Source organism: Triticum aestivum, chromosome 4A (genome assembly GCF_018294505.1).
Source record: "Triticum aestivum cultivar Chinese Spring chromosome 4A, IWGSC CS RefSeq v2.1, whole genome shotgun sequence".
Taxonomy (NCBI): domain Eukaryota; kingdom Viridiplantae; phylum Streptophyta; class Magnoliopsida; order Poales; family Poaceae; genus Triticum; species Triticum aestivum.
Genome location: NC_057803.1, coordinates 636,403,593 through 636,430,439, shown reverse-complemented (window position 1 = coordinate 636,430,439; position 26,847 = coordinate 636,403,593). Strand labels below are relative to the sequence as shown.

The following is a 26,847-nucleotide window of genomic DNA, read 5'->3' as shown; positions in this document are numbered from 1 at the left end:
ATCCATATGTATAAATGTATTACATCTTGTCTCAGTCCATTCTGCTAGCATATATACATGCCATTTGGAGGAGTTAAGCTTTCCATATATATCTGACATACTAACATCTCAATCTGTTGTGTGCTGCTTAGTGCTACTCTGATGGTCAGTCATCATCAGTGCCGTGAGTAGGATCCCCTTTTTCTCCGCAGTCAGGAAACACTTCTTTTCATGGTATTGTAGTTTAGATTCCAGATCAAACATTGACAAGAATTAAGGCACGAACAAGTGAAGTAGCGAATGATGTTGAAGACTTGTTCTGAAGATAGCGTCGCAACTAGGACTTGAAAACTATTTGTAACTGCTAAACCTGATAGTTGTATGATGATGCCTTAGCACTGGAACGGCTCAGGGTCTGTTTGTTGTTCTATACGGCAATGTTTCTATTATGTGAAGACTTTAAGAAATGGGATAAACATCGTCGACATATTTCATCAGTTGCAAGAAAACAGTACTCTCTTTTTTTTCCTTTCTGTATGAATCTGTTTTTCCTACTCTTGCCGGCAGTTGCTTGGTTTAAGTAGCATGCATAGCTAATTCGAAGAGGCTGGCTATTCAAGACAGGTAGTGTTTATCTTCTAAATCAACATTTCTACTGTAGTTGTACATCATAACAATATAGTTTTGCTGAAAACTGCTGAGCTGCAGTGTCTTGGCTCAGAAAACTACGACATACATGGGTTAGTTTGGAATTGGGTCTGGGTTTAAGACAGTGATCATCAAAACATTTCAAAATTTTCTAAAACGAGGCAAAAACATTGATGAGTAGGGCTTGTTTGAGACTCTTGCTTCCATCAAACTCGGGCCGTTGATGAGTTGGATGAACCTATTGTGCTGCAAGTACTTTGGCTTTTTTTGGGGTCCTGTTTCTCTCAAAAAGTTCTTCTATTTTTTTTAGCTGAATTATTTCTCCTACTTTTTTTTGACAGGTAAATTATTTCTTCTGTTCTTAATTAGAAGGTTGACCTCCAACCGGTTGCTCCAAAAAAAAACGCGATGAGGCACCGAGAGAGATTCATGACTATGCTATATTTCCTATTACCGACAAAAACATAACAAATTACAAGAGCCGAGATTGCATTACTTCTCTCATCTTTCACAGAAAATGTTCTTCTCAAGAGGAAAAAGGTTAGATACAGAGCCTTCCTGCTACACTCTAAAGCTCGTCCTTCTTGTCGGAAGAAGAAGAAGCATCCTTGCTAATTTCCTCCACCTTCTCATCGCCGGAGGCATCCTTGTTCTCCTCATCGCTGTCACCGGCAGCTTTGCCCTCATCCTCCTGCCACAGGTAAGAGAATGTAGTTTTGTGTTAAGATGAGACACGTCATATAAGCAGTTAGAAACGTTGAGGATAAAATTAAATTCATTTGCAGCTTACATCAGCTGCATCGTCATTGTCTTCGGTCTTAGCGTTTGCGGATTCCTGACAAGGAGAAAACAGAGTAGTTAGTACTGGATTTAGCGTAGAAGGCAGTATAACAAATAGAAGATGTTTGCATATATACCTCCTCAAGCCTCTTCTTCTTGGCCTCATCAAAGGCGGCCTTCTCAGCCTGCAAGGCAGAGAGCCATTGACTTAGCTCTCTACATCAAATATCTAAAACGAAGCAAAACTGAAAATGAAACAAAACTTAAACTGCTCGTGATAAGACGGCATACATCCTTGTGCTTGCCCCAGGTCTCCTCCACGAACTTCTTGGCGTACTCGGGGTCATCAGTGATCAGGATGTTGTCAAACAGAGTTCCTGATTTAACCTAGTGCCGGTCAAAGGAGAAATCAATATCAGTGGTCCCAACAAAAGCTTCACAATGTGCTATGCTAACCATGTTTCACAGAACTTGTGAAGCACTAACCTGCCACAACTCAATACCAATGTGCTTCAGGCTGTCAAAAGCGTAGATGTAAGGATCATCCTTGAACTCTGTACGAACAAAGGAAAAGAAGATCATATGAGCTTTGATGTTTCACTGAATTAGTTGAGCAGAAAAGATAACTGTACAGCAGTTAATATGAATGTACAACAGTGGGCAAGCCCAGTTTACCTGGGTTGTCGATCAAAGGTGCCTTCCATTTGCCCTTGAAGTTAGGGTTCTTGATTTTCTGAATACAGTCTCATGTCAGAACTTGTAAAGCACATTGCTACCTGTCTAGAACAAGTAAAGTAACTAGTCATGCTGTCATAGTTATACCTTTTGGATCCATGGTCCCTTGTACTCAGGGTTTGGGATGGTTGGAGCTGTCCATTCACCATCTTCCTCATCATCCCAGTCCTCAGGCTGCCATATATGTAATATTGACCAATGTGAGAAACTGCATAGAAGAGGCAACAGAGCACAAAGTAAAATTGTTTTAAGAATGGGAAAATGTGCACCTTCGTTGCATCAGGTTCAGTGATTTCCTTGGGAATGTCATCATACCCCTGCAAATAATCTGAGTCAGACAGGAAGCCACCAGAGGCAAAGCATCAAATACAAACAACAGTTTATAACACAAAAATGTGGAAACTCATGTTGTGCAGTTAGGATTGTATAATGGACACTTTGCATCGGTAGACTTGTGAGACACAACACAGAATATGATGAATAGTTGGGCTTAGCTCAATATTATGGCATTGGCAAATCAATACTCATGCTACAACAATATCATCATCCAAATTGTGCAGCAACAAAGGGAAAGCTACCTCTGGCTTCTTGTCCTCGGGGTCAGGAAGGAACTCCTCGTCCTCCCAGTCCTCTGGCTGCAACAATCATCACCCAATGTTATATTAATGGCTTTATTATTTATCACCTCTGTGACAAAAACACCTTAACCATGGCTAGTAGACAGTTTTATCTCTGAACCTCACCTTCTTGGCAGTAGGATCCCTCTTCTTCTTGGCAGGAAGGATGTCCCAGTCATTGTAGACGCTGCCGGACTGCTTCTCGACATTGTCAATGAGGATGCTGTACGTGGCGTCGGGCCGGAGGATCAAGGTGTAGACGTGCGTGAGCTGGTCCGTCTCGCAGGGCACCTCCTTCTTGATCAGATGGTTCTTGCCGTTCTTGGTGAGGATCGCGTGCACCTTCTTGGTGGCGTACCCGCAGATGTCCGGCCCGAACATGATGCTGCGATTCGAATCGAACCAGGGCATGAATGATCAACCAGCCACTAAAACAGATCGGAGACGGGTTGAACAATTGAGAGGAGATGATCGGCACCTGTATGGGGTCTCGCCGCCGAACTTCTTCTGGTCGACGTCGGCGGGGAGCAGCTTGACGTAGCCGCCGCCGCAGTCGAGGTCCTGCTCGTGCTTGACCGAGAACTGCAGCACCAGGGTCTTGTCCTTGTTGCTGAACTCCGGGTACTGCGCCGAGATGGCGTAGAATCTGTAATCCTCCGACGTCTGGATGCCTGCGGAAACAGAACAATTCAGTCCCCCATTCGCCGCCGATCATAACAGAACAGAACATAACAAAACGAAATCCGGCGACGAAAGTTACCTTTGTCGTCGGCGTCTCCGTTCCACTTGCCGGAGGTGTGGTTCCACTCGCCGGCCGTGTTGTCCTCCTTCTTCCACTCCGACTTGACCCACCGGTCCTCCCATCCGCCTGTATTTCGTCAGGCACAAATCACGGCGAGAATTCAGGCACGAAACGACTTACAAGTAGGACTGGATCAACGAACAACTGAGACGTTTTGATCGACTGGATCTAGAACACGCCCGCTACGAGAGAGGAGGGGGGTTTGGAATCTGGATCCGAAGGGCGGCTCACCGTCGAACTTCTCCTGGAAGAAGACCTCGCCGGCGACGGCCGACGCGAGCAGCGCGAGCGCGGCCACCGCGGCGGCCGACCTAGCGAGGGCCGCCATCGTCACCACCAACGGAACGGAAGCTTCTAGACCCTTCCGATCTGTGTACCTAACTCCGAACCTCCGCAACCTAAAACCTCCTGATGGATAGCGAGCGCGAGACGCGCCTTGATAAAGGAGCGGAGTGGCGTCGCCGCGCGAGGGCGCCGTCTCACTGACAGCGCGAGCCCGGGTGGTTGCCGCGCGCGCGGCGCACGCATGGGCCGCGTGACCCGCCAATGGCGCACGGGGGCGGGGAGGGGCTGGCGAATGGGAGGGCGCCGCGTGGCAAAAGCGACGTGTTTCCGAGCGCCAGGACGAGGAATGGTACGTGGAGGCCTCCTCCTCGTAGGTATCGCTTGCATGTACCGGCTTGTGGGTGGTGCCGCGCGGCGGGTGGGTCCCATAGGCAGGCGGGGCCCCGGGTGTCAGAAATGGTGTTATATTCACGATCAATGTCCGTGTGTTGTTACACTTCTGGCTCCAGATTTTGCTTCTGGCATTCAATACCCATTTTATTCATGCATTCATTGACAGTTGACATCAGTGACAATCAAATAAGAGATGAAACCAGGGGCACCATGGAAAGCGAGCAGTCTAAAGGTAAGGGTCAACACACTCGGCCCCCTCATTGCTCCTGCAGGGGTGACTCGGGAGGCGTAACCCTAGCATGCCACCGGCCTTCCCTCCACTTTCCCCTCTTCCTCGTCGCCACCAGAGGTGGTCGTGCGACTCGCAGTGTGGCCACCAATGAAGGTACGTGCCGGCGAGGATCTTAAAGCATTGGTCAAATGCATGGTGTGCACCAGCATACAATCCCCAATTTCAGTCAAAATCATTTAAGGATGCTCTATGGAGCTGCATGGAGATCTATTGTGCTTCGGCAACTCCGCACCGTAATTGGTGATGCGTTGTATGTGGCTGCAATGCGTGCAAGGGGTGGAATGCACAAAATGATTTGCACAACTGCGAGTTTGTCTTGTCCATGGAGGCGAGTATTCATATGGGTAGATTCTCCAGGGTGTGGAGGTGGGGGCGTGACATAGACAATTATCGAGGACCTCCCATGGATATGCTATCATTCATGCTCTAGCAACTCGACTGGCGATGTCTTTCACCGTACGTTCTTCGTCGGCGTGTTCCCGATGCCCTTGATGATGATAACAGCAACAACGATAACATTCGCCCTTCCTAGGCGACTCGTCTTGGTTGTGAACATGCGCCACAAGGAGGTCTGCATCATGTCATGCATGCCTCATGTGGACGAACGAATCGTCGGCAATGAGAAAGGAGATATATTTTTTTTGGGGGGGGGGAGGAGGAGGGGGGTGAATATCACAAGTAGGACCACGTGGTTAGTGAGAGAAGCATTCGGGGTGCACTTTTCCCGGTGGGGCAAACAATCTAGGGTCAGTTTAGGGTTGGAATTGACTGGGAGCGCTAAGTACAGATCGTCAATATTCATGGATTGAGAGTTTAAGGTTCAATTCCGACCGTCTCTACAAGTTCAAGGTCTTTTTCAAACTTCACTGAGAAAGAAAACCTAAGATTGTGCTTGGCATCGTTGTGTTTTAATACGGAGTATTAACTTTAGCAGAAAGTTGTATTAGAGTCAGGACACTTATTCTGGAATGAAGGGAGTATTAAATTACCAAACATGAGTGTTTTTTGAACTGAAACAAAACAGATGGATAGATACACGTATTTTTTACAGGTGTATCTAAAAAAACCATAACCCAAACAGGCCCTAAAAATCCAATGTTCCAACGCCCGGTGCTTGACCTTAAAGTGCGACCAGTTCAACACTCTCATCGGTCGTTTGCCCGTGTGCGCACAAGTTCATGATAACATCGATCCAGCTAAGGTACACGGCGTGGAATGCGTCGCGTGCACGCACGCATCGCGATGTGGAAGAAGCCAAAATGAAAACACTACAGTTTTTCTTAGATTTTTTTTTGAGGGGAACAGTTTTTCTTAGATGACCAGCTCAAGCTCTTTCAGGATATTCCCAAACTTACTCTTACTCCAGTCCTGCAGCGATCTCATCACATTACCTAAGCACCCCTGGATAGCTCCCAGGTTACTCTTATCCCCAACCTCGGCCCATACCTTTTCAATAAATTCTGACAGGTCGGACGCTCTCTCCCAAAAGAGTTCATATTGTCTGCATCGGCGCTTGTTGGGTGTCCTCTACGGCCGAGATGGAGGACTTAGCTACTCGTTTCTTTCAAGAGTTGTTTAGTCAAGATCCCAACCTTAATCCGAGTGACATTGTGAATCTGTTTGAAAAAAAGGTCTCAGTGATAAAGAAATTTCTGATGCTCTCTTTGAAATTGGGCCACTTAAGGCTCCAGGTACAGATGGATTCCCTGCGAGGTTTTATCAGAGAAATTGGGGTATCATGAAAGAAGAGATCATCGCAGCAGTTAAGTTGTTCTTTGTAACAGGTAATATGCCGGCCAATATCAATCATACTGCTATTGTTCTTATTCCCAAGGTGGATCAGCCATCAAGTTTGCGAGAATTTCGGCCTATTAGTCTGTGTACTGTGCTCTATAAGGTGATTGCAAAATGCTTAGCTAATCGCTTGAAGCCTATACTTGGTGATATTATTTCGGTGAACCAAAGTGCGTTCGTCCCTGGAAGGCTTATTACAGATAATGCGCTGGTGGCTTTTGAGTGCTTCCATTTTATTAAGCAGAACACAAATCCGGGTAAGAATTTTCGTGCTTACAAAATTGACCTGTCAAAGGCATATGATCGCGTGGACTGGGGCTTCCTTGAGAAGGCGATGAAAGGCTTAGGTTTCTCTCACCGATGGATCAGTTGGATCATGACATGTGTGACCACGGTGAGCTACTCAGTTAAATTCAATGGAACCTTGCTGGATTCGTTTATCCCTACCCGTGGTCTGCGCCAAGGCGATCCCTTGTCGCCTTTCCTATTTTTGTTTGTCGCGGATGGTCTCTCAGCTTTACTTCAGAAAGAGATCAATGATAATCAGATTGTGCCTTTGAAAGTATGTCGCAGGGCCCCTGGTATCTCTCATATGTTATTCGCCGACGATACATTGCTCTTCTTTAAGGCAGAGGCTGAGCAAGCCTTGAGGGTGCAGCAAGTGATCAATACATATGCGCAAGGGACGGGCCAGCTGGTTAATGTTGATAAATGCTCCCTGATGTTTGGGAAAGCTTGCCCAAGCGATGCACAAGAGGAGGTTCGGGCTGTACTACAGGTCACACAAGTTGAATTCGAGCCAAAATATTTGGGCCTCCCAACACCAGAGGGCCGGATGACTCGAGGAAAGTTCCAGAGCATTCAAGAGAAGCTCCTAAAAAGAATGGTACAATGGGGTGATTTTTCTAGCGGTGGAAAAGAAATCCTTATCAAGGCAGTTGCGCAATCCTTGCCAACCTATTTGATGGGGGTCTTTAAACTTCCTGCGGGTCTATGTGAAGATCTTATGAAAATGATAAGAGAGTTTTGGTGGGGTGCTAGCAAAAATAAACGACGCACTCATTGGATTTCTTGGGATTGTATGATCAGGCCAAAAGCTTGTGGTGGTATGGGTTTTCGAGACCTACAGCTCTTCAACCAGGCTTTGTTGGCTAAACAGGCATGGAGATTAATTGAATATCCTGATAGTTTATGCGCCAAAGTCCTGAGGGCAAAGTATTATCCCAATGGCCCATTGGTGGATACAGTATTCACGGGAAATGCATCATCTACTTGGAAAGCCATCGATTTTGGCCTTGAGTTGTTAAAGAAAGGGATCATCTGGCGTATCGGCAATGGTGCAAAGGTCCGGATCTGGAGAGACCCATGGATACCCCGTGGTACTTCATGCCGCCCCATCACGCCGAAACGACGGTGTCGTCTGAAGTGGGTTGCTGAACTATTGAATACAGATGGATCTTGGAACAGAGGGCTCTTACAACAACACTTTTTGTCACGCTGATGTTATTGAGATTCTGAAAATCATGCCCTCTCCACGGTTGGAATCTGATTTTGTGGCTTGGTTTCCTGACAAGCGTGGATTGTTTTCAGTTAAGAGTGCATACTCTCTTGCCTTACAGGAAAAGATGGCCGCCAATGATCAAGGGGCCTCGAGTATGCGCCCTGATGGTCGACGTCTTGTTTGGGATCTCATCTGGAAGAGTCAGGCACCGCCCAAAGTACGCATATTTGCGTGGAAGGCTGCACATGAAGCTTTGGCCACGGAAGCAACCCAGAAAGTTAAACACATGGTGCATGTCCAAGCTTGTACTATTTGTGGTAATGCTCTTGAAGATGCTCACCATGCCCTTATTCGATGTCCCCATGCGGCTGGTCTATGGAATGCAATGCGAGAAGTTTGGGATCTTCCTAATGATGCCGACCTTCAGGATTCAGAGACGGATTGGATATTCCGCCCTCCTAGACAAGCTGACTGAACCTCAGAGAGTCATGGCCCTGATGATTATGTGGCGGGCTTGGTATGTGCATAATGAAATAACCCACCAGAAGCCGGCGATCCCCATTGAGGTCTCTCGCCGCTTCCTCGCTAGTTACGTCACATCGATCTTGTCGCTGCAGCAACACCCTCAGGCTGATCAGATCAAAGGTAAACAAATTGTTGATTACTTTGGGGAACATGTTTGGGAGCCAAAGCCAATGATGCGTGTGGAGCACTGGATGCCTCCAGCGATTGGCTATGCCAAGCTGAATGTCGACGGATCGTTCGTGGCCTTAGATGGTACAGCAGGTGCCGGTATGATACTTCGTGATCACAATGGGGCTGTGATGCTCGCTGCAACCAGAGACCTTGTGAATTGTGTGGATGCACTGGAGGCTGAACTAGCTGCAATTCACGAAGGCATAACATTGGCGCTCAGTTGGACAGAATTGGACCTTGTGGTAGAGAGCGATTGTGCGGATGCGCTACATTTGATCTCTGCTGTGGGGAAAGATCGGTCAGCTCACACTCATAGAGTCATGGAGATTAGATCCCTGCTAGCTCAAGAAAGAAGGATCCAGTTACAGAAGATTAAGCGTAGTGTAAATCTCGCTAGCCACACTCTCGCCCATTTGGGACGTACTCAACAGCGGACTGCTGTTTGGCTGTGTAACCCTCCCGACGAGATCGTGAGCATCATTGCCGCTGAGTGTAATCATATTACTTGATGAATGAAATCCTCTTTCCCGCAAAAAAAAAGTTTTTCTTAGATGAAAATGAAAACACTACACTAGTCTGTTTTCAGGAAAACAAGGCACCCTTTGGGCCGGGCTGTCATTCCATCTGGCCGGTCTCCTTCACGGCCCTAGTCCAAGCGTGCCAAAAAGCACCCTTCAGACCTTCGCCGCCGCCGCCTCCTCATTTTCTCATCTCTCGGATCGGGAGAGCGAAACCCCAAGGTGAGCCAGCCCTAGTTTGACTGCTTCTTCGTCGTTGGCATATCATTCTGAACCTAGTAGATCTGCCATTGTTCGTCCTGCTGCTACGTACAGATATATAGGCGCTCGTCGTCCACCCTCGTGCATCGGTCGCTAAGTTGTCGCAGATGTTCGACCGGTACTAGACATGCCTGGATCTGTCGTTCTAGTGTGGTGTTCTTTACTTTTTTCTGTATATATTGCTGGTAGACTGTTCACAGTTCATTCACTTGTTCAGCCAGAATGTTCATGCCGTAGGAATATATAGTGCTCGCTCGCTTGCATGCCTTCACCTGCTGCTCGGTTCTGCTCTCTGTTCCTTATCTTCTCATCGGATGTTTAATGTAGTCAAATTCTATGTTTCAAAAGGTAGATATCAACAGATGCATATTGGTGCGTGTTACTATTCCATGTAATTTCACTGCAGGCTTTCTGCATGAATGGATTTCTGATCTGATCATTTCGTTTAAATTATTATCATTACGTGTGTTTTTTTCGGTGTATGGTTGGATGCATGTTGCATCTCTTTCAGAGTTTGACTCTGACGTCCTGTGCATCGCACTGTTTCTTACCGTGCTAGTTACAGGATAATGCTGCCAGCACTTGTGCATGCTAATACTACTCTGCTACAAAGCAGCCCTCTACACTGTCTTGCCATTCGAACATTACTTGCAAAAAGAATTGTTGCATGTGTGTGTTTCCTTTCCTGTATAATTATTCGTATTAATGATCTTGGATACTCATGCTCTGCTATTCTTTGAGTAGGAACTTATCTTACCACCGTGATAGTCAAGATGGTGAAGTGGACAGCGGCGGAGCTCCGCGCAATTATGGACAAGAAGGACAACATCCGTAATAGCTCTGTTATTGCTCATGCTGACCATGGTATGTGCCTAAACAGTGCGCGGTGGCCTCGTACTTTAAGTTTAAATTGTAGATTCTCGTTGATTGATGTCTTCATAGCATGTTCTTAATTATATATTGCATTAAATCTAAAACATGTGTAAATTTTCAAATTTGTTATTACGAAGTAATTAATTCCATCCCTGGAAGTATCAATCCATCGTATTTTGTTTTCTTGTCATAGGATTGATTTAAGGTTTAGTAAGCTAAAATGTAACTACTACATATGTGCCAAGGGCTCAAATCTACCAAATTTGGAGTGTACTCACGATCATGTTTTTATTACAATTTGTAAGGTATGTTATTTTATATGAGTAGTCAACTTATTTTGTTTCAATGTACTTCACTGTTGTGCCCAACTAAATTTTCAATCGTCTCTTCATATAAATTGTGTTCAGTTGTTCAAACCTGATGCTTTCATTTTGTTCAATAACACAATTTAGCACCGTTCTTACATTTTGTTTACATGTTTGCAGGCAGGTCTACGTTTACGAATACGCTTGTAGAAGCTGCTCAGACTATTGCCCAGGAAGTTGCTAGCGATGTTCGCATGACTGGTACCCCTGCAGACAAGGCCGAGGGGGAGAAGGTTGTTGCTTCACCACCTCCTCAGTCAGGGTCACACACTCCCACCGAAGATCTCAAATAAGACGCTCAGCCACCGTAATAGTGTCTTTTTCTCTATTGTTGGTGTCTTGGTCCTGATGGGAGATAATAATGATTCACTAAACTAGGATCGTCCCAAGGTATCAAGAGTTACGAGACTTGTTCTTGTGATTCTTCTATGTCTTGTAAACTCTATTTTTAATGTGGTGACTTACATCTCTTGTTGCATGTCATGCTTATCTTTTGTGTATGTGTGCATGTCATCTTTGTGGCCATCACTCGTTTGTTCATGTGTGGTGTTTGTTTTCTATCATAAACACATAACTGACTCTAGTGGAATATATCACATGTATTGCATCCTCCTTTACTTATGGGATGAGTGTTTTTGAATTCTCCTCTTGGGCGGGGGTGATGAAAGAGAAAAGGCTAGGGGAAGTAGATTTAGAGACCTAATTTTTTTATAAAAAACCCTGCTTGCCATGGACATATTATGTGCAAAATCACTGAAAACTAAGTATATATTGAGGGAGGTTTAAAAATAATACTTTTGTTTGAACTACATCGTAAGGATGACGAGGCATTATGCATGGCCTTTAAATGTTAAAAAATGACGATTAGTTGGATCTATTTTTTAACACGGTACTGACAGCACGCGTGCACACTGCATGGCCATTAAATGTTAAAAAATGAGGATTAGTTGGATCTTTTTTTAACACAGTACTGACGGAAGCGCTCATACAGCGCACACACACCCTACCCCTATGAGCACCTCCGAGAGCAAGCCGAGATTTTACGAAGTCACCATAGACGCCTCGTAGTCAACGAGAACGTCTCCTCCCACTGGACACGCATCACCGGAAACCCTGAAATAAATCTAGGATAAATGCGAGCACCAAGATTTGAACCCTTGTTGGCTGGGGATATTCCACCTAACCATCCTACCACAGGTTGGTTAATATTGCGAGTAATCATTTAAACTCACGTGTTTGTTCGATGACAGACGTCATTGATCAAGACTATTGGGAGGAGGTGGTAGTTTGGCGGATTCTTCTGATGCATGATGCAGAAAACATGAAAATCAGGTCGCCCAAATTATGAAGATGATGACTTCACTACCTATTATTAGACCTGGCCATGGGCAGCTCGGCCCGGTCGACCCGACCTGACCCGGCCTGGTCCGACCTTGTCCACAGGCCGGGCTCGGGCCTAGATTTCAAGCCCGAAGGCCAGGCCGGTCCCGAGCCCGCCATATTAGCGTGTTAATAATGAAGAGGCCCGACCCGAGGCCCGGCGGGCTTTTACACTGGTGGGCCGGCCCGGGCCTGGGCCTGGGTTTTTTGCATTGGGCTTGGTTAGGCCCGGCCCGAGGGATGACCAGGTATACCTACTATCCTAAGAAGAACGACAGTTTTTTGTCCGGAGCACCTACCATTTGGCACTGATGCTACGCTAGGTACAAGCAAACTCCAATGCAATTGAAATTATTTGGAAGGCTCTAGTGCCTCTGAAGGTTCATGTTTTTGCGTTGAAGCTTAGCCTATGTATCCCTTCTGTCGATGCAAGTGGATACTGCTACTTCTTGAGTTTGCGTTGGTTTTTTTGAAAGGGTGATGCAGCAAAGTAGAGATAAGTATTTCCCTCAGTTAGAGAACCAAGGTATCAATCCAGTAGGAGGCACAAGCAAGTCTTGAATCTATGCACCTACACAAACAGTCAAACACTTGCACCCAACGCGATAAAGGGTTGTCAATCCCTTCACGGTCAATTGCAATGGTGAGATCTGATAGAGATAGATATAAAATAACTAAAACGTAAAATAAAATAAAAGTAAATAAATTGCAGCGAGATATTTTTGGTTTTTTTTCAGTTTACAGATCTGAAAATATATAAGGGAAAATAGACCCGAGGGCCATAGGTTTCACTAGAGGCTTCTCTCTTGAAGGCAAATAATACGGTGGGTGAACAAATTACTGTCGAGCAATTGATAGAAAAGCGCAAAGTTATGGTGATATCCAAGGCAATGTTTATGCATATAGGCATCACGTCCGTGTCAAGTAGACCAAAATGATTCTGCATCTACTACTATTACTCCACACATCGACCGCTATCCAGTATGCATCTAGTGTATTAAGTTCATGAAAAAATGGAGTAATGCAATAAGAACGATGACATGATGTAGCCAAGATCTATTTATGTAAAAATAGACCCCATCTTGTTATCCTTAATAGCAATGATACATACGTGTCAGTTCCCCTTCTGTCACTGGGATCAAGCACCGTAAAATCGAACCCATCACAAAGCACCTCTTCCCATTGCAAGATAAATAGATCAAGTTGGCCAAACAAAACCCAAATATCGAAGAAGAAATACGAGGCTATAAGCAATCATGCATATAAGAGATCAAAAAAGACTCAAATAACTTTCATGGATAAAAACATAGATCTGATCATAAACTCAAAGTTCATCGGATCCCAACAAACACATCACAAAAAAGAGTTACATCATATGGATCTTCAAGAGACCATTGTATTGAGAATCAAAAAAGAGAAAGGAAGCCATCTAGCTACTAACTACAGACCCGTAGGTCTACAGTGAACTACTTACGCATCATTGAAGAGGCACCAATGGGCATGCTGAACCCCTCCATGATGGTGTCTAGATTGGATTTGGTGTTTCTGATACTTGCGGCGACTGGAATTGATTTTCATCGACTCCCCTAGGGTTTCTGGAATATTGAGATATTTATAGAGCAAAGAGGCGGTGCGGGTGGCCACCGAGGTGGGCACAACCCACCAGGGCGCGCCTGGGCCTCCAGGCGCGCCCTGGTGTTTTGTGCTCAACTCGGGCTCCCTCTTCGGTACTTCTTTGCTTACTGGATGTCTTCTGGTCCAAAAAAAATCATAAAAAGTTTCGCTGCGTTTGGACCCCGTTTGGTATTGATTTCCTGAGATGTAAAAAATATGTAGAAAACAATAACTGGCACTGGGCACTATGTCAATAGGTTATTACCAAAAAATAATATAAAATGATTGTAAAACATCCAAGAATGATAATATAACAACATGGAACAATAAAAAATTATAGATACGTCAGAGACGTATCACGCCTCTATCGCGTTCCCCGAGCTACCTCCGGTATTCCTGACGCTCCTGGCTCCTCCCGACACCGAGCTCCCTCCTCCATGATGCGGTGCTCCGATAGCCACCGCAGCTGTCCTCCCCCCTAACCTGGCGCGCGAGTGCAGGGTGAGGTCCTCTCTCATTGCAGCGAGAGCCCCTAGCTTAGTCGTCGGTACCGCGTGCGACAACAGCAGATGCGGAATACCTGCACTCCTTTCTCTCGCTCTTCTCCGACCAGAGCGCGTCGGCGCCGCCCGCGACCATTGCTGTTCGATTCCGTTTCCCCGCCTCTCGCTGATGAACAGGGCATGTGAGATCCACCAATGGCCACCCAAGAGGAAGAGGGGTCAGAGCGGATGCGGTGCCCACCGTCGTCGGTTTGGCACTCATCCGCTCCAAACCCAGCCCCTACGTCCTCCAATGGGCGCACACCAATTTCGCTAAGGACGCTGACATGCCCGCCACTCCCGCCTTCAAGTTCATCCATTTCCTCACCTGGGCGTGCCACACCACATACGCTACAACTCTTTCTTCCTCATCGCTTCCACCCACTTCACTTGCTTTCGGGAGATGCTCACTACGCATTTTGTGTTTGTGCTTATGCATGACTTGGCTTCCGTGGAGGGAGGAGGAAGACGACCTCATCTCCCAAAACCACCTAAATTAAAACCACTCAAGGGGCAAATTTACCTGGTTTCAGATATTTCAGGGTTGCTAGCGCCAAACAAATAAAGAGCCAACTGGCGTTTTAGCTTCAAAAAAAAAGATATTTCAGGGTTAAAATTGTACCAAAATCGACTTCAGGGGGGGATTTGTCTATCGGGGCACATTTGAGGGTGAAAAATGGACCTTTTTTTTAGCAAGAAATGGACTCTTTTTTAAGGTGAAAATGGACTTCTTTGTAATAAGAAAGTTCTCACACATCTGGGCCATTCATTCGGCCGGGCCTTGAGTCCACCCAGCCGCTTCCATCACCCTGGGCCGTGGTCGCAGTCCACGCAGTCTCCCAATCGCACCTCACGCAGTATATCCGCAAGCAGGTCCCTTGCACCCCTCGCCTGTCCCCTAAACCCGAAGCCCCTCTCCACCGCCGCTTCCTCATCTCATCCTCCCGGATCGGGAGGCGGAAGCCAAGCCCCAAGGTGAGACCCCCCTCTCCTCCTCCCCCGCCCTCACCGCTCCTCCGATTGCTTCTCCCCGGAGCTCGCCGCCAGCTAGCTACTGCCTAGTCGACCGGCTTCACTGGGTTCTAGGCTCTGGTTCGCCGGATTCGTCGTCGTTAGGGACGTGTGCGCATCATTCCCGTGGTAGATCTGCCGCTCCGTTAGCCCCGATCGCTTGCTCCGGGAGCGATCTGTGCTGGCGTGGATGGATGCCCGTTGTTTCTCCTCCCGCGTGCGTCCACTAGTTATCGGTGGTCGCATAGGTGGTAGGCGCCCGTGGTTTCCGTCGCTCCGGTGTGGTCGGCGGCGATCTATTTTTTTTTTGTTCTCCCCGAGAGAAGTTGGTCTGTATTTTTGGCTACTTCGCTCGGCTGTTCGTCCACGGGGATTCGCTGGAAATCGTTCGAGCTGCAGGGTTTTGCTTGCTCGCTTGCTTGCTTACTTTGCTGCCTGTCTGTAACCTGGTCGATTTTGTTTTCTGCTACCATGTTCGGCGTGGAGGAAATGGAGATGCATGTCTAACTGCTTCGCATGCTCAATCTAATTTAATGTGTGAAATGGGAGATGCATATGTTGGTCTGTTTTACTACTATACTCTATGTAATTTTAGTTCTCAAGTTCTGCATGAATTTTTCTCTGATCTAGCCATTTCGCCTAAACTATTATGTGTGGGCAACTTCTGCGTTTTTTTATGTGCTTGCCATGTATGATTTGGCCTTTCTCAGTGCTCCCCATATGTTAGTTTTCTCTGATCAGACCATTTACGCGACTTGTTTTGGGCTGTACTTCTACACTGTTTTGCCACTCATACATTGCTTGCAAAAGAAATTGTTTACATGTGTTCTTGTTTCCCTTTGTAATTAGGCGTCAAGCTATGCTTTTTGAGTAGTACCAGGTTTTGTGCTTGCGTATTTGATTATGTCACTGTGGTAATAATGAAATTTAATTTACATGACTTACTTGTCACTTAATGGTTAGCATAGATGCTTGCTTATTCATGTACAGATTACTTATTGTATCTGCTCATTAAGCCTTTCTAATATAATTTGATCAAATCCTGAGAAGTTTTACTATGATTCACCCCCTAGTTAGTTGTACAGATCTGGTAGTATTTGGTTTAGTTTGTGAAATCCATACCTGTTTGTTCCTCATAGTTGTGCAGCCCATTCTATGGTGGAGCACCAGCTTTTGCATGTACACTTTTCATGGTGGATTGCTTTTCTTGTCGCGATGTGTGTTTTTGCATTACCTGGTTGTTCCTCATTGTTGCTATTTTTCATTATTAAGCATTTTTAGTAGACAATTGTGGTTGCAGTTTACTTGAACATAATCATTATATTACACTGCTGGATATTCACGTTTAGTCATCCACATCTGATTCTTGTTCAATTCTAATAGCTTTGCTATTCTCTGAACAGGAACTTATATCCCCGCTGTGATATTCATAAGCAGTCAAGATGGTGAAGTTCACAGCGGAGGAGCTCCGCGGGATTATGGATAAGAAAAATAATATCCGTAACATGTCTGTTATTGCTCATGTCGACCATGGTATGTGCCTCAACACTCAACAGTGGCAGTTGTACCTAAATATTGAGTTTATACAGTAGAATTTTGTATGTTGATGTTTTTGTAGCCTGCTCTTAATTCTACTGTATTAATTCTACTATTTAAATTGGTTAAATTTAACGAGTGGTTTAGAATTGTTTTGAAATAATTATTTTCGTCCCTAAAATCAATCCATCTTATTGTGTCCTGGAGTTTACTACTATACTACTGCTTCTTATATGATTGATTTCTGCTTAAAAAGGACAGACCCAGTGCATAGAAGCTCCCACACAAGGTGGGGTCTGGGGAGGGATTATAGGAACCTAGTCTTACCCCTGCAAAGTGCAATGCAGAGAGGCTGGTTCGAACCCAGGACCTCTTGGCACAAGTGGGGAGGACTTCACCACTGCGCCAGGCCTGCCCTCTGATTGATTTCTGCTTCAACCAGCTTAAATGTTACTATGACATAACATCCAAGGGCTCAAATCTCCCCAGTTTGGTGTATGCTCATGTTGTCCCTGAATGCATTAGTGTATAAGATCTGAAATTTACATGATTATACTTAGTTACTTCAATATTCATATCTTTATATTTGTGTTGTTTGCAATTTCCCACTAGATTTTGCTTAACCATGTTGCTAAATACCTGGCTCGTCTTATTTGTACCTTATTATTTTATTTCTTGATTGTTTGAAAATACTGTACTGCTGTGTCCTATTCTGTCTTATATAACTCAATATGTTCAACTTTATATTCATGTAGATTATGTTCAACTGTCAAACCAGATGCTTGTGCACTGTTCTGTTCTCACATATTATTTGCATATCTGCAGGCAAGTCTACGCTTACGGATTCCCTTGTGGCAGCTGCTGGGATTATTGCCCAGGAAGTTGCTGGTGATGTTCGCATGACTGATACCCGTGCAGACGAGGCAGAACGTGGTATTACAATCAAATCCACGGGTATCTCTCTTTTCTATCAGATGACTCCTGAATCACTCGAGATGTACAAGGGCGACAGGGATGGGGACGAATACCTGATCAACCTTATTGATTCACCTGGCCACGTTGACTTCTCTTCGGAAGTCACAGCTGCTCTTCGTATCACCGATGGTGCTTTAGTGGTTGTTGACTGTATTGAGGGTGTCTGTGTGCAGACCGAAACTGTGCTGCGCCAAGCCCTTGGTGAGAGGATTAGACCTGTCCTCACCGTGAACAAGATGGACAGATGCTTCCTTGAGCTTCAAGTGGAAGGTGAGGAAGCATACCAGACTTTCTCCCGTGTCATTGAAAATGCCAATGTCATCATGGCAACATATGAAGATGTGCTCCTTGGTGATGTCCAAGTGTACCCGGAGAAGGGGACTGTTGCGTTCTCTGCTGGTTTGCATGGGTGGGCTTACAAACTTTGCCAAGATGTATGCTTCCAAGTTTGGAGTTGATGAGGCGAAGATGATGGAGAGGCTGTGGGGTGAGAACTTCTTTGACCCAGCCACAAAGAAATGGACCTCCAAGAACACCGGGACAGCTACCTGCAAGAGAGGTTTTGTTCAGTTTTGCTACGAGCCAATCAAGCAAATCATAGCCACCTGCATGAATGATCAGAAGGATAAGTTGTGGCCTATGTTGAAGAAGCTTGGTGTGACCATGAAGAATGATGAGAAGGACTTGATGGGCAAGGCTCTCATGAAGCGTGTGATGCAAACTTGGCTGCCTGCCAGTCGTGCTCTGCTTGAGATGATGATATTTCATCTCCCTTCTCCTTCAAAGGCACAGAGGTATCGTGTGGAGAACTTATACGAGGGCCCCCTTGATGATATATATGCTAATGCTATCAGAAATTGTGACCCTGACGGTCCTCTTATGCTGTATGTCTCCAAGATGATTCCAGCATCTGACAAGGGTAGATTCTTTGCCTTTGGACGTGTTTTCGCTGGGAGGGTTGCAACTGGCATGAAGGTCCGTATCATGGGACCTAACTTTGTTCCTGGCCAGAAGAAGGATCTGTATGTGAAAAGTGTCCAGCGTACTGTTATCTGGATGGGAAAGAAGCAAGAGTCTGTTGAGGATGTTCCCTGTGGTAACACTGTTGCTTTGGTTGGTTTGGATCAGTTCATCACCAAGAATGCAACCCTGACAAATGAGAAGGAAGTTGATGCCTGCCCAATCAGGGCAATGAAGTTCTCTGTGTCCCCTGTTGTGCGTGTTGCTGTTCAGTGCAAGGTGGCTTCTGATCTTCCTAAGCTTGTTGAGGGTTTGAAGCGTCTTGCCAAGTCTGATCCTATGGTTCTCTGTACCATTGAAGAGTCTGGTGAGCATATCATTGCTGGAGCTGGAGAGCTTCATCTTGAAATCTGTCTGAAGGATCTGCAGGATGACTTCATGGGTGGTGCTGAAATTATTGTTTCCCCTCCTGTTGTCTCCTTCCGTGAGACTGTTCTGGAGAAGTCCTGCCGGACCGTCATGAGCAAGTCCCCCAACAAGCATAACCGTCTTTACATGGAGGCTCGCCCATTGGAGGAGGGACTGGCTGAGGCTATTGATGATGGCCGAATTGGCCCACGTGATGATCCTAAGGTGCGCTCCAAGATCCTGTCTGAGGAGTTTGGTTGGGACAAGGATCTCGCCAAGAAGATTTGGTGCTTTGGACCTGAGACTACTGGCCCCAACATGGTTGTCGACATGTGTAAGGGAGTGCAGTATCTCAATGAAATCAAGGACTCTGTTGTGGCTGGGTTCCAGTGGGCATCAAAGGAAGGTGCATTGGCTGAGGAGAACATGCGTGGCATTTGCTTTGAGGTCTGTGATGTTGTTCTGCACACTGATGCTATTCACAGGGGTGGTGGTCAGGTCATCCCAACGGCTAGGAGGGTCATTTACGCTTCTCAGCTCACTGCTAAGCCAAGGCTGCTGGAGCCCGTCTACCTGGTTGAGATCCAGGCCCCGGAGAATGCGCTTGGTGGTATCTATGGTGTTCTGAATCAGAAGAGAGGTCACGTGTTCGAGGAGATGCAGAGGCAAGGTACCCCGCTCTACAACATCAAGGCCTACCTGCCTGTCATTGAGTCCTTCGGGTTCTCGAGCACCCTCAGGGCTGCGACGTCCGGTCAGGCTTTCCCCCAGTGTGTGTTTGACCACTGGGACATCATGGCTTCCGATCCTTTGGACCCTGGGACCCAGTCGGCGACGCTTGTCACCGAGATCCGCAAGAGGAAGGGTCTCAAGGAACAGATGACTCCCCTATCCGATTTTGAGGACAAGCTCTAAATTTTTGGTCATGTTTTGCTACTTTCTCTTGTTTGTTAAGGGAGCTGCATTAATTCTGTCTATGAATCGTCTTATCTGTCGTGATGCTGAGACGGCTACATTTTGATCTGTATCGTAATGTAACAGATGTTAAACATAGATTGTGTACCCTATTGTCTACTGGTAGTTCCTGATACTGTGGTGCGATTGTTTTTGTTTTTGCTCTTTACCTAGTTATAGCTATGAACTTGCTTTTCCTTGCTCTATTCTTGTTAGTTAATGTCTGTCTAGCAATTGGGTGATGTGTTCTTGCCATTGTCCTGGTTCATTGACAATTCCAGGTGATTTATTATTTGCGGCTTTTTTGCCTGTTCATGTGATCTTCGCCTGTTATGGTTCCAGCATTATGTTCTTCACTGATAACTTCCTATATTTTGTTTGTGGCTTTATGCCCTTGACTTGAAATTCCTGTCACTTTGTGTCTGTTTGAATTTGTGACACCGAAAAGAATTTGTGTTGATGGAAGTCAGGGCTGCTATGCTTCATGGTTTTGTTTATGCTGAAGTTCTTGTCGGTTCGTTGGATACGCAATGCTTCATATTCTAGTGCACTGATATTTTTTATAGCTGGTACGTGGCATAAATTTGTTGACATTAGTTTCCTCTCTGTATAACAATTCATTGCACTGTATATGTTCTTATAGGACATAGCAACGTTCAATCGTCTCATAATGTTTGTTTTGTATTTAGATGCATCATTTTTATATGATTATGCCTTGTTGATAGCTCAACTTTGCCTTCTAAAGTTGGAGATGATTTGGGGACATGTCACACGTGCAGAAGAGCAGAGTGTACTCTGTATTTCCTGCATACGGCCACAGAGCTATCTCTAGATTAGAAAATGAGTATAGTCTAGAGGAACTATGTGAGGGGATATTTGTATCAGTATTCTGTTGGTGCTTCACAACTTCCTTTTTAGTGTTTGGAGTGATATAATTTAGATCCTGGAAGCATATGTTAGAGCTCAGAATATAAGAGAGAAGTATTCTTTGCAGCATTACAAATTGAACCTTTGTGACTTTAGGGATACTCTGCATTAAATATTTGTGGTTTTACGTTCTTTTATGTGGTGGTGAAAGTCATGCTCAGTCAACTTTCTTATTCCACTGTTAAAGCAATATGCATTGTGAAGTTTCTTTAGTTAATTGCATTGTGAAGTTTTTCATGGTAAATTTAATTGTAAAATTGATCTGTCTCCTATTTTTTATGACAGAACATAGAAAAGCTTCTGTGGGTTGCTGATAGTAGAAATAATGTTGCCATTGAAATTCCAGTGCTCCTCAAAAAAGGCTAGACAGACCTTCATGCTAACTAAAACATGTACAATGAATATAAGGTCTTCCACGCGAATCCCCTCTCCATGGCTGAAACTCCTCCAAAAATGCTCCCTTAAGAGAACATAACCCCCACAGACATAAAATGTGACAACACAAACAGTACTACTTACTGATTGCACCCACCTCTGGATGAAGTCTAAGTTGAGCATGATTTCCTAAAAATATTACTCTCTCCGTATCCATAATATTTCCTAAAAATACTACTCTCTCCGTATCCTTGAACCATGCCAGCAGCTGCTATTGTTTTCGTGCTGCTCGGTGATTTGTACTGAGAATGAATTTCCAGTAAAAACATCATATGTTTGTACCAAATGATTTGTTGGTAGGTCGCCACAACAGTAGGCTTTGTGATTTTTTTTACTTCTTATTTCTACATTAACTGATTCTGTACATAGTGTCCTAAAGCCTAACATTGGTGCTTTCTTATATGTAGAAATTATTTGGAATCTAGCGGCTACTTCTGTTTGTTGTTCCCTTCTGTTTTCCAACAAATTATAACTTCAAATGATCTTGCTCGGTAAGGTTCAGCATTTTATCAGCTGCTTTAGTTGAATGCATATATAGACGAGAATAGATGGATCTTTGTCGGTTCTTGCAGGTTCGATGTTCAACGAATTGATTCTTCGGCATCCAAGCTAGGTTCATATGGCATCAAAGGCCACGGTACATGCTGTCCTGACAGATAGTTCAGTCCATCGTAAATATTTACCCTCCATTTTCAGTTCAGATTTTTTTTTCTCTTTTGAGGATATCCAGTTCAGAAAATTGTCGCCATTATCTTGCAAAGTAGCATAGCAAAGTGTAAGCATGTTTTTCCAAGACCAGTAGGCATTCCCATGTAAAAGTTTAATTCCCTTTTGATGTCAGTTTTACATTGCTCTTTAACCCTCAAAAGATTAATAATATCCTTAGGAATAAGACATCAAAGACAATTGCTATGCAGAGAAGAATGGTTTATTTTACATGTTGATTTTCTTAACAATTGCTATGCAGAGAAGAACGGTTTATGTGGCAACTTTCTCAAGATGCGGTCTTGACCAGGCAAGTAATGAGAAAAAGAAACTGGCCGGGGAACCCTGTGTGTTCTTTTTGCAATGAGGTAGAAACCTCACAACATCTCTCTTTTTACATGTCCTGTGGCCAAAATTGTGTGGCCATCAATTGGGATGGTGCTTGGCACTGGCAAATGCCCTAATAATGGCAGTTCTTTACTTGGTGCCACACTTTCCTCCCAGGTGGTGAGAAGTTCTATACTGTTGGACTAGCGGCCGCATGCTGGGCGTTTTGGCTTGCTCGAAACACGTCTACTTTTGAAAGGAAACTGATTAAAAACCCCTTTGAAATTGTGCTTTCCATATGCTCTTTTCTCTTGTATTGGGCAGGACTACAGCAGGGAGGCGACATCGACAAGCTGGGATCAGGTGCCGAGATGATTAGGGCAAGCACGATGCAACTGATGAGGGTGTGCGATGATGCAAGTTGTCCGATCGGAGGAACATGATGGGCACGGCCTTGGTGCTTTTGGTACATGAAGACTGGCGATCTTCGCAGGAGTTGCTCTATTCTACTGGTTGCGAGTCTAGAGTTGTCTCCTGTTCGTTTGTTGGTGGTTGTAATAGTCTGGATTTCTCTATTTAGATGTATGTGTGATAGGTCTCCAACATATCTATAATTTTTGATTGTTCCATGCTGTTATATTATCATTCTTGGATGTTTTATAATCATTTTATATCATTTTTTGGTACTAACCTATTGACACAGTGCCAAGTGCCAGTTGCTGTTTTTTGTATGTTTTTTACATCGCATGTAATCAATATCAAACGGAGTCCAAATGCAGCGAAACTTTTTGTGAATTTTTTTGGACCAGAAGACAACCAATGGGCCAAAGAAGCACCTGGGGGCTGCTCCGAGGGGAGCACAACCCACCAGGGCACCCCTGGAGGCCCAGGCATGCCCTGGTGGGTTGTGCCCACCTTGGGTGCCCCCCGGATCGCCTCTTTATTCTATAAATATTCCAATATTCCAGAAACTCTAAGGGAGTCGACGAAAATCAATTCCAGCCGCCGCAGAGTCCAGAACCACCAGATCCAATCTAGAGACCATCATGGAGGGGTTCACCACTTCCATTGGTGCCTCTCTGATGATACGTGAGTAGTTCTTTGTAGACCTTTGGGTCCATAGTTAGTAGCTAGATGGCTTCCTCTCTCTCGTTTGATTCTCAATATGATGGTCTCTTGGAGATCCATATGATGTAACTCTTTTGCGGTGTGTTTGTTGGGATCTGATGAATTTTGAGTTTATGATCAGATCTATCTCCTTTTATCCATGAAAGTTATTTGAGTTTCTTTGATCTCTTTTATACATGATTGCTTATAGCCTCGTATTTCTTCTCTGATATTTGGGTTTTGTTTGGCCAACTTGATCTATTTATCTTGCAATGGGAAGAGGTGCTTTGTAGTGGGTTCGATCTTACGGTGCTTGATCCCAGTGACAGAAGGGGAACCGACACATATATATCGTTGCTGATAAAATGATGGGGTCTATTTTTCTACATAAATAGATCTTGTCTACATCATGTCATCGTTCTTATTGCATTACTCCGTTTCTCCATGAACTTAATACACTAGATGCATGCTGTATAACGGTCAATGTGTGGAGTAATAGTAGTAGATGCAGGCAGGAGTCGGTCTACTAATCTTGGGCGTGATGCCTATATAATGATCATTGCCTGGATATCGTCATGATTATTTGAAGTTCTTGTTGGAAATATGCCCTAGAGGCAATAATAAAATGATTATTATTATATTTCCTTGTTCATGATAATTGTCTATTGTTCATGCTATAATTGTGTTATCCAGAAATCATAATACATGTGTGAATACATAGACCATAACATGTCCCTAGTGAGCCTCTAGTTAACTAGCTCGTTGATCAATAGATAGTCATGGTTTCCTGACTATGGACATTGGATGTCATTGATAACGGGATCACGGCATTAGGGGAATGATGTGATGGACAAGACCCAATCCTAAGGATAGCACAAGATCGTGTAGTTCGTTTGCTAGAGCTTTTCCAATATCAAGTATCATTTCCTTAGACCATGAGATCGTGTAACTCCCGGATGCCGTAGGAGTGCTTTGGGTGTACCAAACGTCACAACGTAACCGGGTGACTATAAAGGTATACTACAGGTATCCCCGAAAGTATCTGTTGGGTTGACACGGATCGAGACTGGGATTTGTCACTCCGTATGACGGAGAGGTATCTCTGGGCCCACTCGGTAATGCATCATCATAATGAGCTCAATTTGACCAAGTGTTTGGTCACGGGATCATGCATTGCGGTACGAGTAAAGTGACTTGCCGGTAACAAGATTGAACGAGGTATTGGGATACCGACGATCGAATCTCGGGCAAGTAACGTACCGATTGACAAAGGGAATTGAATACGGGATTGATTGAATCCTCGACATCGTGGTTCATCCGATGAGATCATCGTGGAACATATAGGAGCCAACATGGGTATCCAGATCCCGCTGTTGGTTATTGACCGGAGAGTCGTCTCGGTCATGTCTGCGTGTCTCCTGAACCCGTAGGGTCTACACACTTAAGGTTCAGTGACGCTAGGGTTGTAGAGATATTAGTATGCGGTAACCTGAAAGTTGTTCGGAGTTCCGGATGAGATCCCGGACGTCACGAGGAGTTCCGGAATGGTCCGAAGGTGAAGATTTATATATAGGAAGTCTAGTTTCGTCCATTAGGAAAGTTTCAGGGGTAATCGGTATTGTACCGGGACCACCGGAAGGGTCCCGGGGGGTCCACCGGGTGGGGCCACCTATCCTGGAGGGCCCCATGGGCTGAAGTGGGAGGGGAACCAGCCCCTAGTGGGCTGGTGCGCCCCCCATGGGCCTCCTCCTGCGCCTAGGGTTGGAAACCCTAGGGGTGGGGGTGCCCCACCTGACTTGGGGGGCAAGTCCCCCCTTGGCCGCCGCCCCCCCTTGGAGATTGGATCTCCTAGGGACGGCGCCCCCCCCTTAGGGGCCCTATATATAGTGGGGGGGGGGAGGGAGGGCAGATGCACCCGAGTCCCTGGCGCCTCCCTCTCCCCACGTAACACCTCTCTCTCTCTCTCTCTCTCTCTCTCTCGTTGGAGCTTGGCGAAGCCCTACCGAGATCACCGTTGCTTCCACCACCACGCCGTCGTGCTGCTGGATCTCCATCAACCTCTCCTTCCCCTTGCTAGATCAAGAAGGAGGAGACGTCTTTCCAACCGTACGTGTGTTGAACGCGGAGGTGCCGTCCGTTCGGCGCTCGGTCATCGGTGATTTGGATCATGACGAGTACGACTCCATCAACCCCGTTCTCTTGAACGCTTCCGCTCGCGATCTACAAGGGTATGTAGATGCACTCTTCTTCCCTCGTTGCTAGATGACTCCATAGATTGATCTTGGCGATGTGTAGAAAATTTTAAATTCTGCTACGTTCCCCAACAGTGGCATCATGAGCTAGGTCTATGCGTAGTTTCTATGCACGAGTAGAACACAAGTTGTTGTGGGCGTTGATTTTGTAAATTTACTTGCCGTTACTAGTCTTATCTTGATTCAGCGGCATCGTGGGATGAAGCGGCCCGGACCGACCTTACACGTACGCTTACGTGAGACTGGTTCCACCGACTGACATGCACTAGTTGCATAAGGTGGCTAGTGGGTGTCTGTCTCTCCCACTTTAGTCGGATCGGATTCGATGAAAAGGGTCCTTATGAAGGGTAAATAGAAATTGGCATATCACGTTGTGGTTTTGGCGTAGGTAAGAAACGTTCTTGCTAGAAACCTATAGCAGCCACATAAAAACTTGCAACAACAATTAGAGGACGTCTAACTTGTTTTTGCAGCATGTGCCATGCAATGTGATATGGCCAAAAGGATGTGATGAATGATATATGTTATGTATGAGATTGATCATGTTCTTGTAATAGGAATCACGACTTGCATGTCGATGAGTATGACAACCGGCAGGAGCCATAGGAGTTGTCTTAATTCATTTATGACCTGCGTGTCAACATAAACGTCATGTAATTACTTTATTTTATCGCTAACCACTAGCCATAGTAGTAGAAGTAATAGTTGACGAGACAACTTCATGAAGACACGATGATGGAGATCATGATGATGGAGATCATGGTGTCATGCCGGTGACGACGATGATCATGGCGCCCGAAGATGGAGATCAAAAGGAGCAAAATGATATTGGCCATATCATGTCACTATTTGATTGCATGTGATGTTTATCATGTTTTACATCTTATTTGCTTAGAACGATGGTAGCATAAATAAGATGATCCCTCACAATAATTTCAAGAAAGTGTTCCCCCTAACTGTGCACCGTTGCGAAGGTTCGTTGTTTTGAAGCACCATGTGATGATCAGGTGTGATAGATTCTAATGTTCGAATACAACGGGTGTAAGCCAGATTTACACACGCAATACACTTAGGTTGACTTGACGAGCCTAGCATGTACAGACATGGCCTCGGAACACGGAAGACCGAAAGGTCGAACATGAGTCATATAGAAGATACGGTCGACATGAAGATGT

At 45.3% G+C, this 26,847-nt stretch overlaps 2 protein-coding genes and 1 pseudogene across 4 annotated transcripts; 2 read left to right on the top strand and 1 right to left on the bottom strand.

Annotated features, from left to right (window-relative positions):
* Nucleotides 1-1,049: 1,049 nt before the first annotated feature.
* Nucleotides 1,050-4,042, bottom strand: LOC123087811 (calreticulin). Its single transcript, XM_044509920.1, has 13 exons — nt 3,793-4,042; nt 3,520-3,627; nt 3,238-3,430; nt 2,886-3,144; nt 2,721-2,777; nt 2,412-2,459; nt 2,230-2,316; nt 2,083-2,140; nt 1,894-1,961; nt 1,699-1,794; nt 1,545-1,592; nt 1,418-1,462; nt 1,050-1,318 (listed from the first exon to the last, which is right to left on the bottom strand). The coding sequence occupies exons 1-13, from the start codon at nt 3,887-3,889 to the stop codon at nt 1,196-1,198; spliced, it is 1,287 nt and encodes a 428-aa protein (XP_044365855.1). The 5' UTR covers nt 3,890-4,042; the 3' UTR covers nt 1,050-1,195.
* A 5,103-nt stretch (nt 4,043-9,145) lies between these two features.
* On the top strand, nt 9,146-11,052 carry LOC123082800 (elongation factor 2). Of its 2 annotated transcripts, none has more exons than XM_044505043.1 (3): nt 9,146-9,262; nt 10,046-10,165; nt 10,660-11,052. In XM_044505043.1, the coding sequence occupies exons 2-3, from the start codon at nt 10,075-10,077 to the stop codon at nt 10,830-10,832; spliced, it is 264 nt and encodes an 87-aa protein (XP_044360978.1). In that variant the 5' UTR covers nt 9,146-9,262; nt 10,046-10,074; the 3' UTR covers nt 10,833-11,052. The 2 variants fall into 2 exon arrangements, with proteins under 2 accessions (XP_044360978.1, XP_044360979.1); XM_044505044.1 differs by lacking the exon at nt 9,146-9,262 and adding an exon at nt 9,273-9,419.
* A 3,871-nt stretch (nt 11,053-14,923) lies between these two features.
* Nucleotides 14,924-20,016, top strand: LOC123087810 (elongation factor 2-like; annotated as a pseudogene). The gene is made up of 3 exons (XR_006441515.1): nt 14,924-15,050; nt 16,490-16,619; nt 17,448-20,016. The product of XR_006441515.1 is annotated as an elongation factor 2-like (transcript).
* The last annotated feature ends 6,831 nt before the right edge of the window (nt 20,017-26,847 follow it).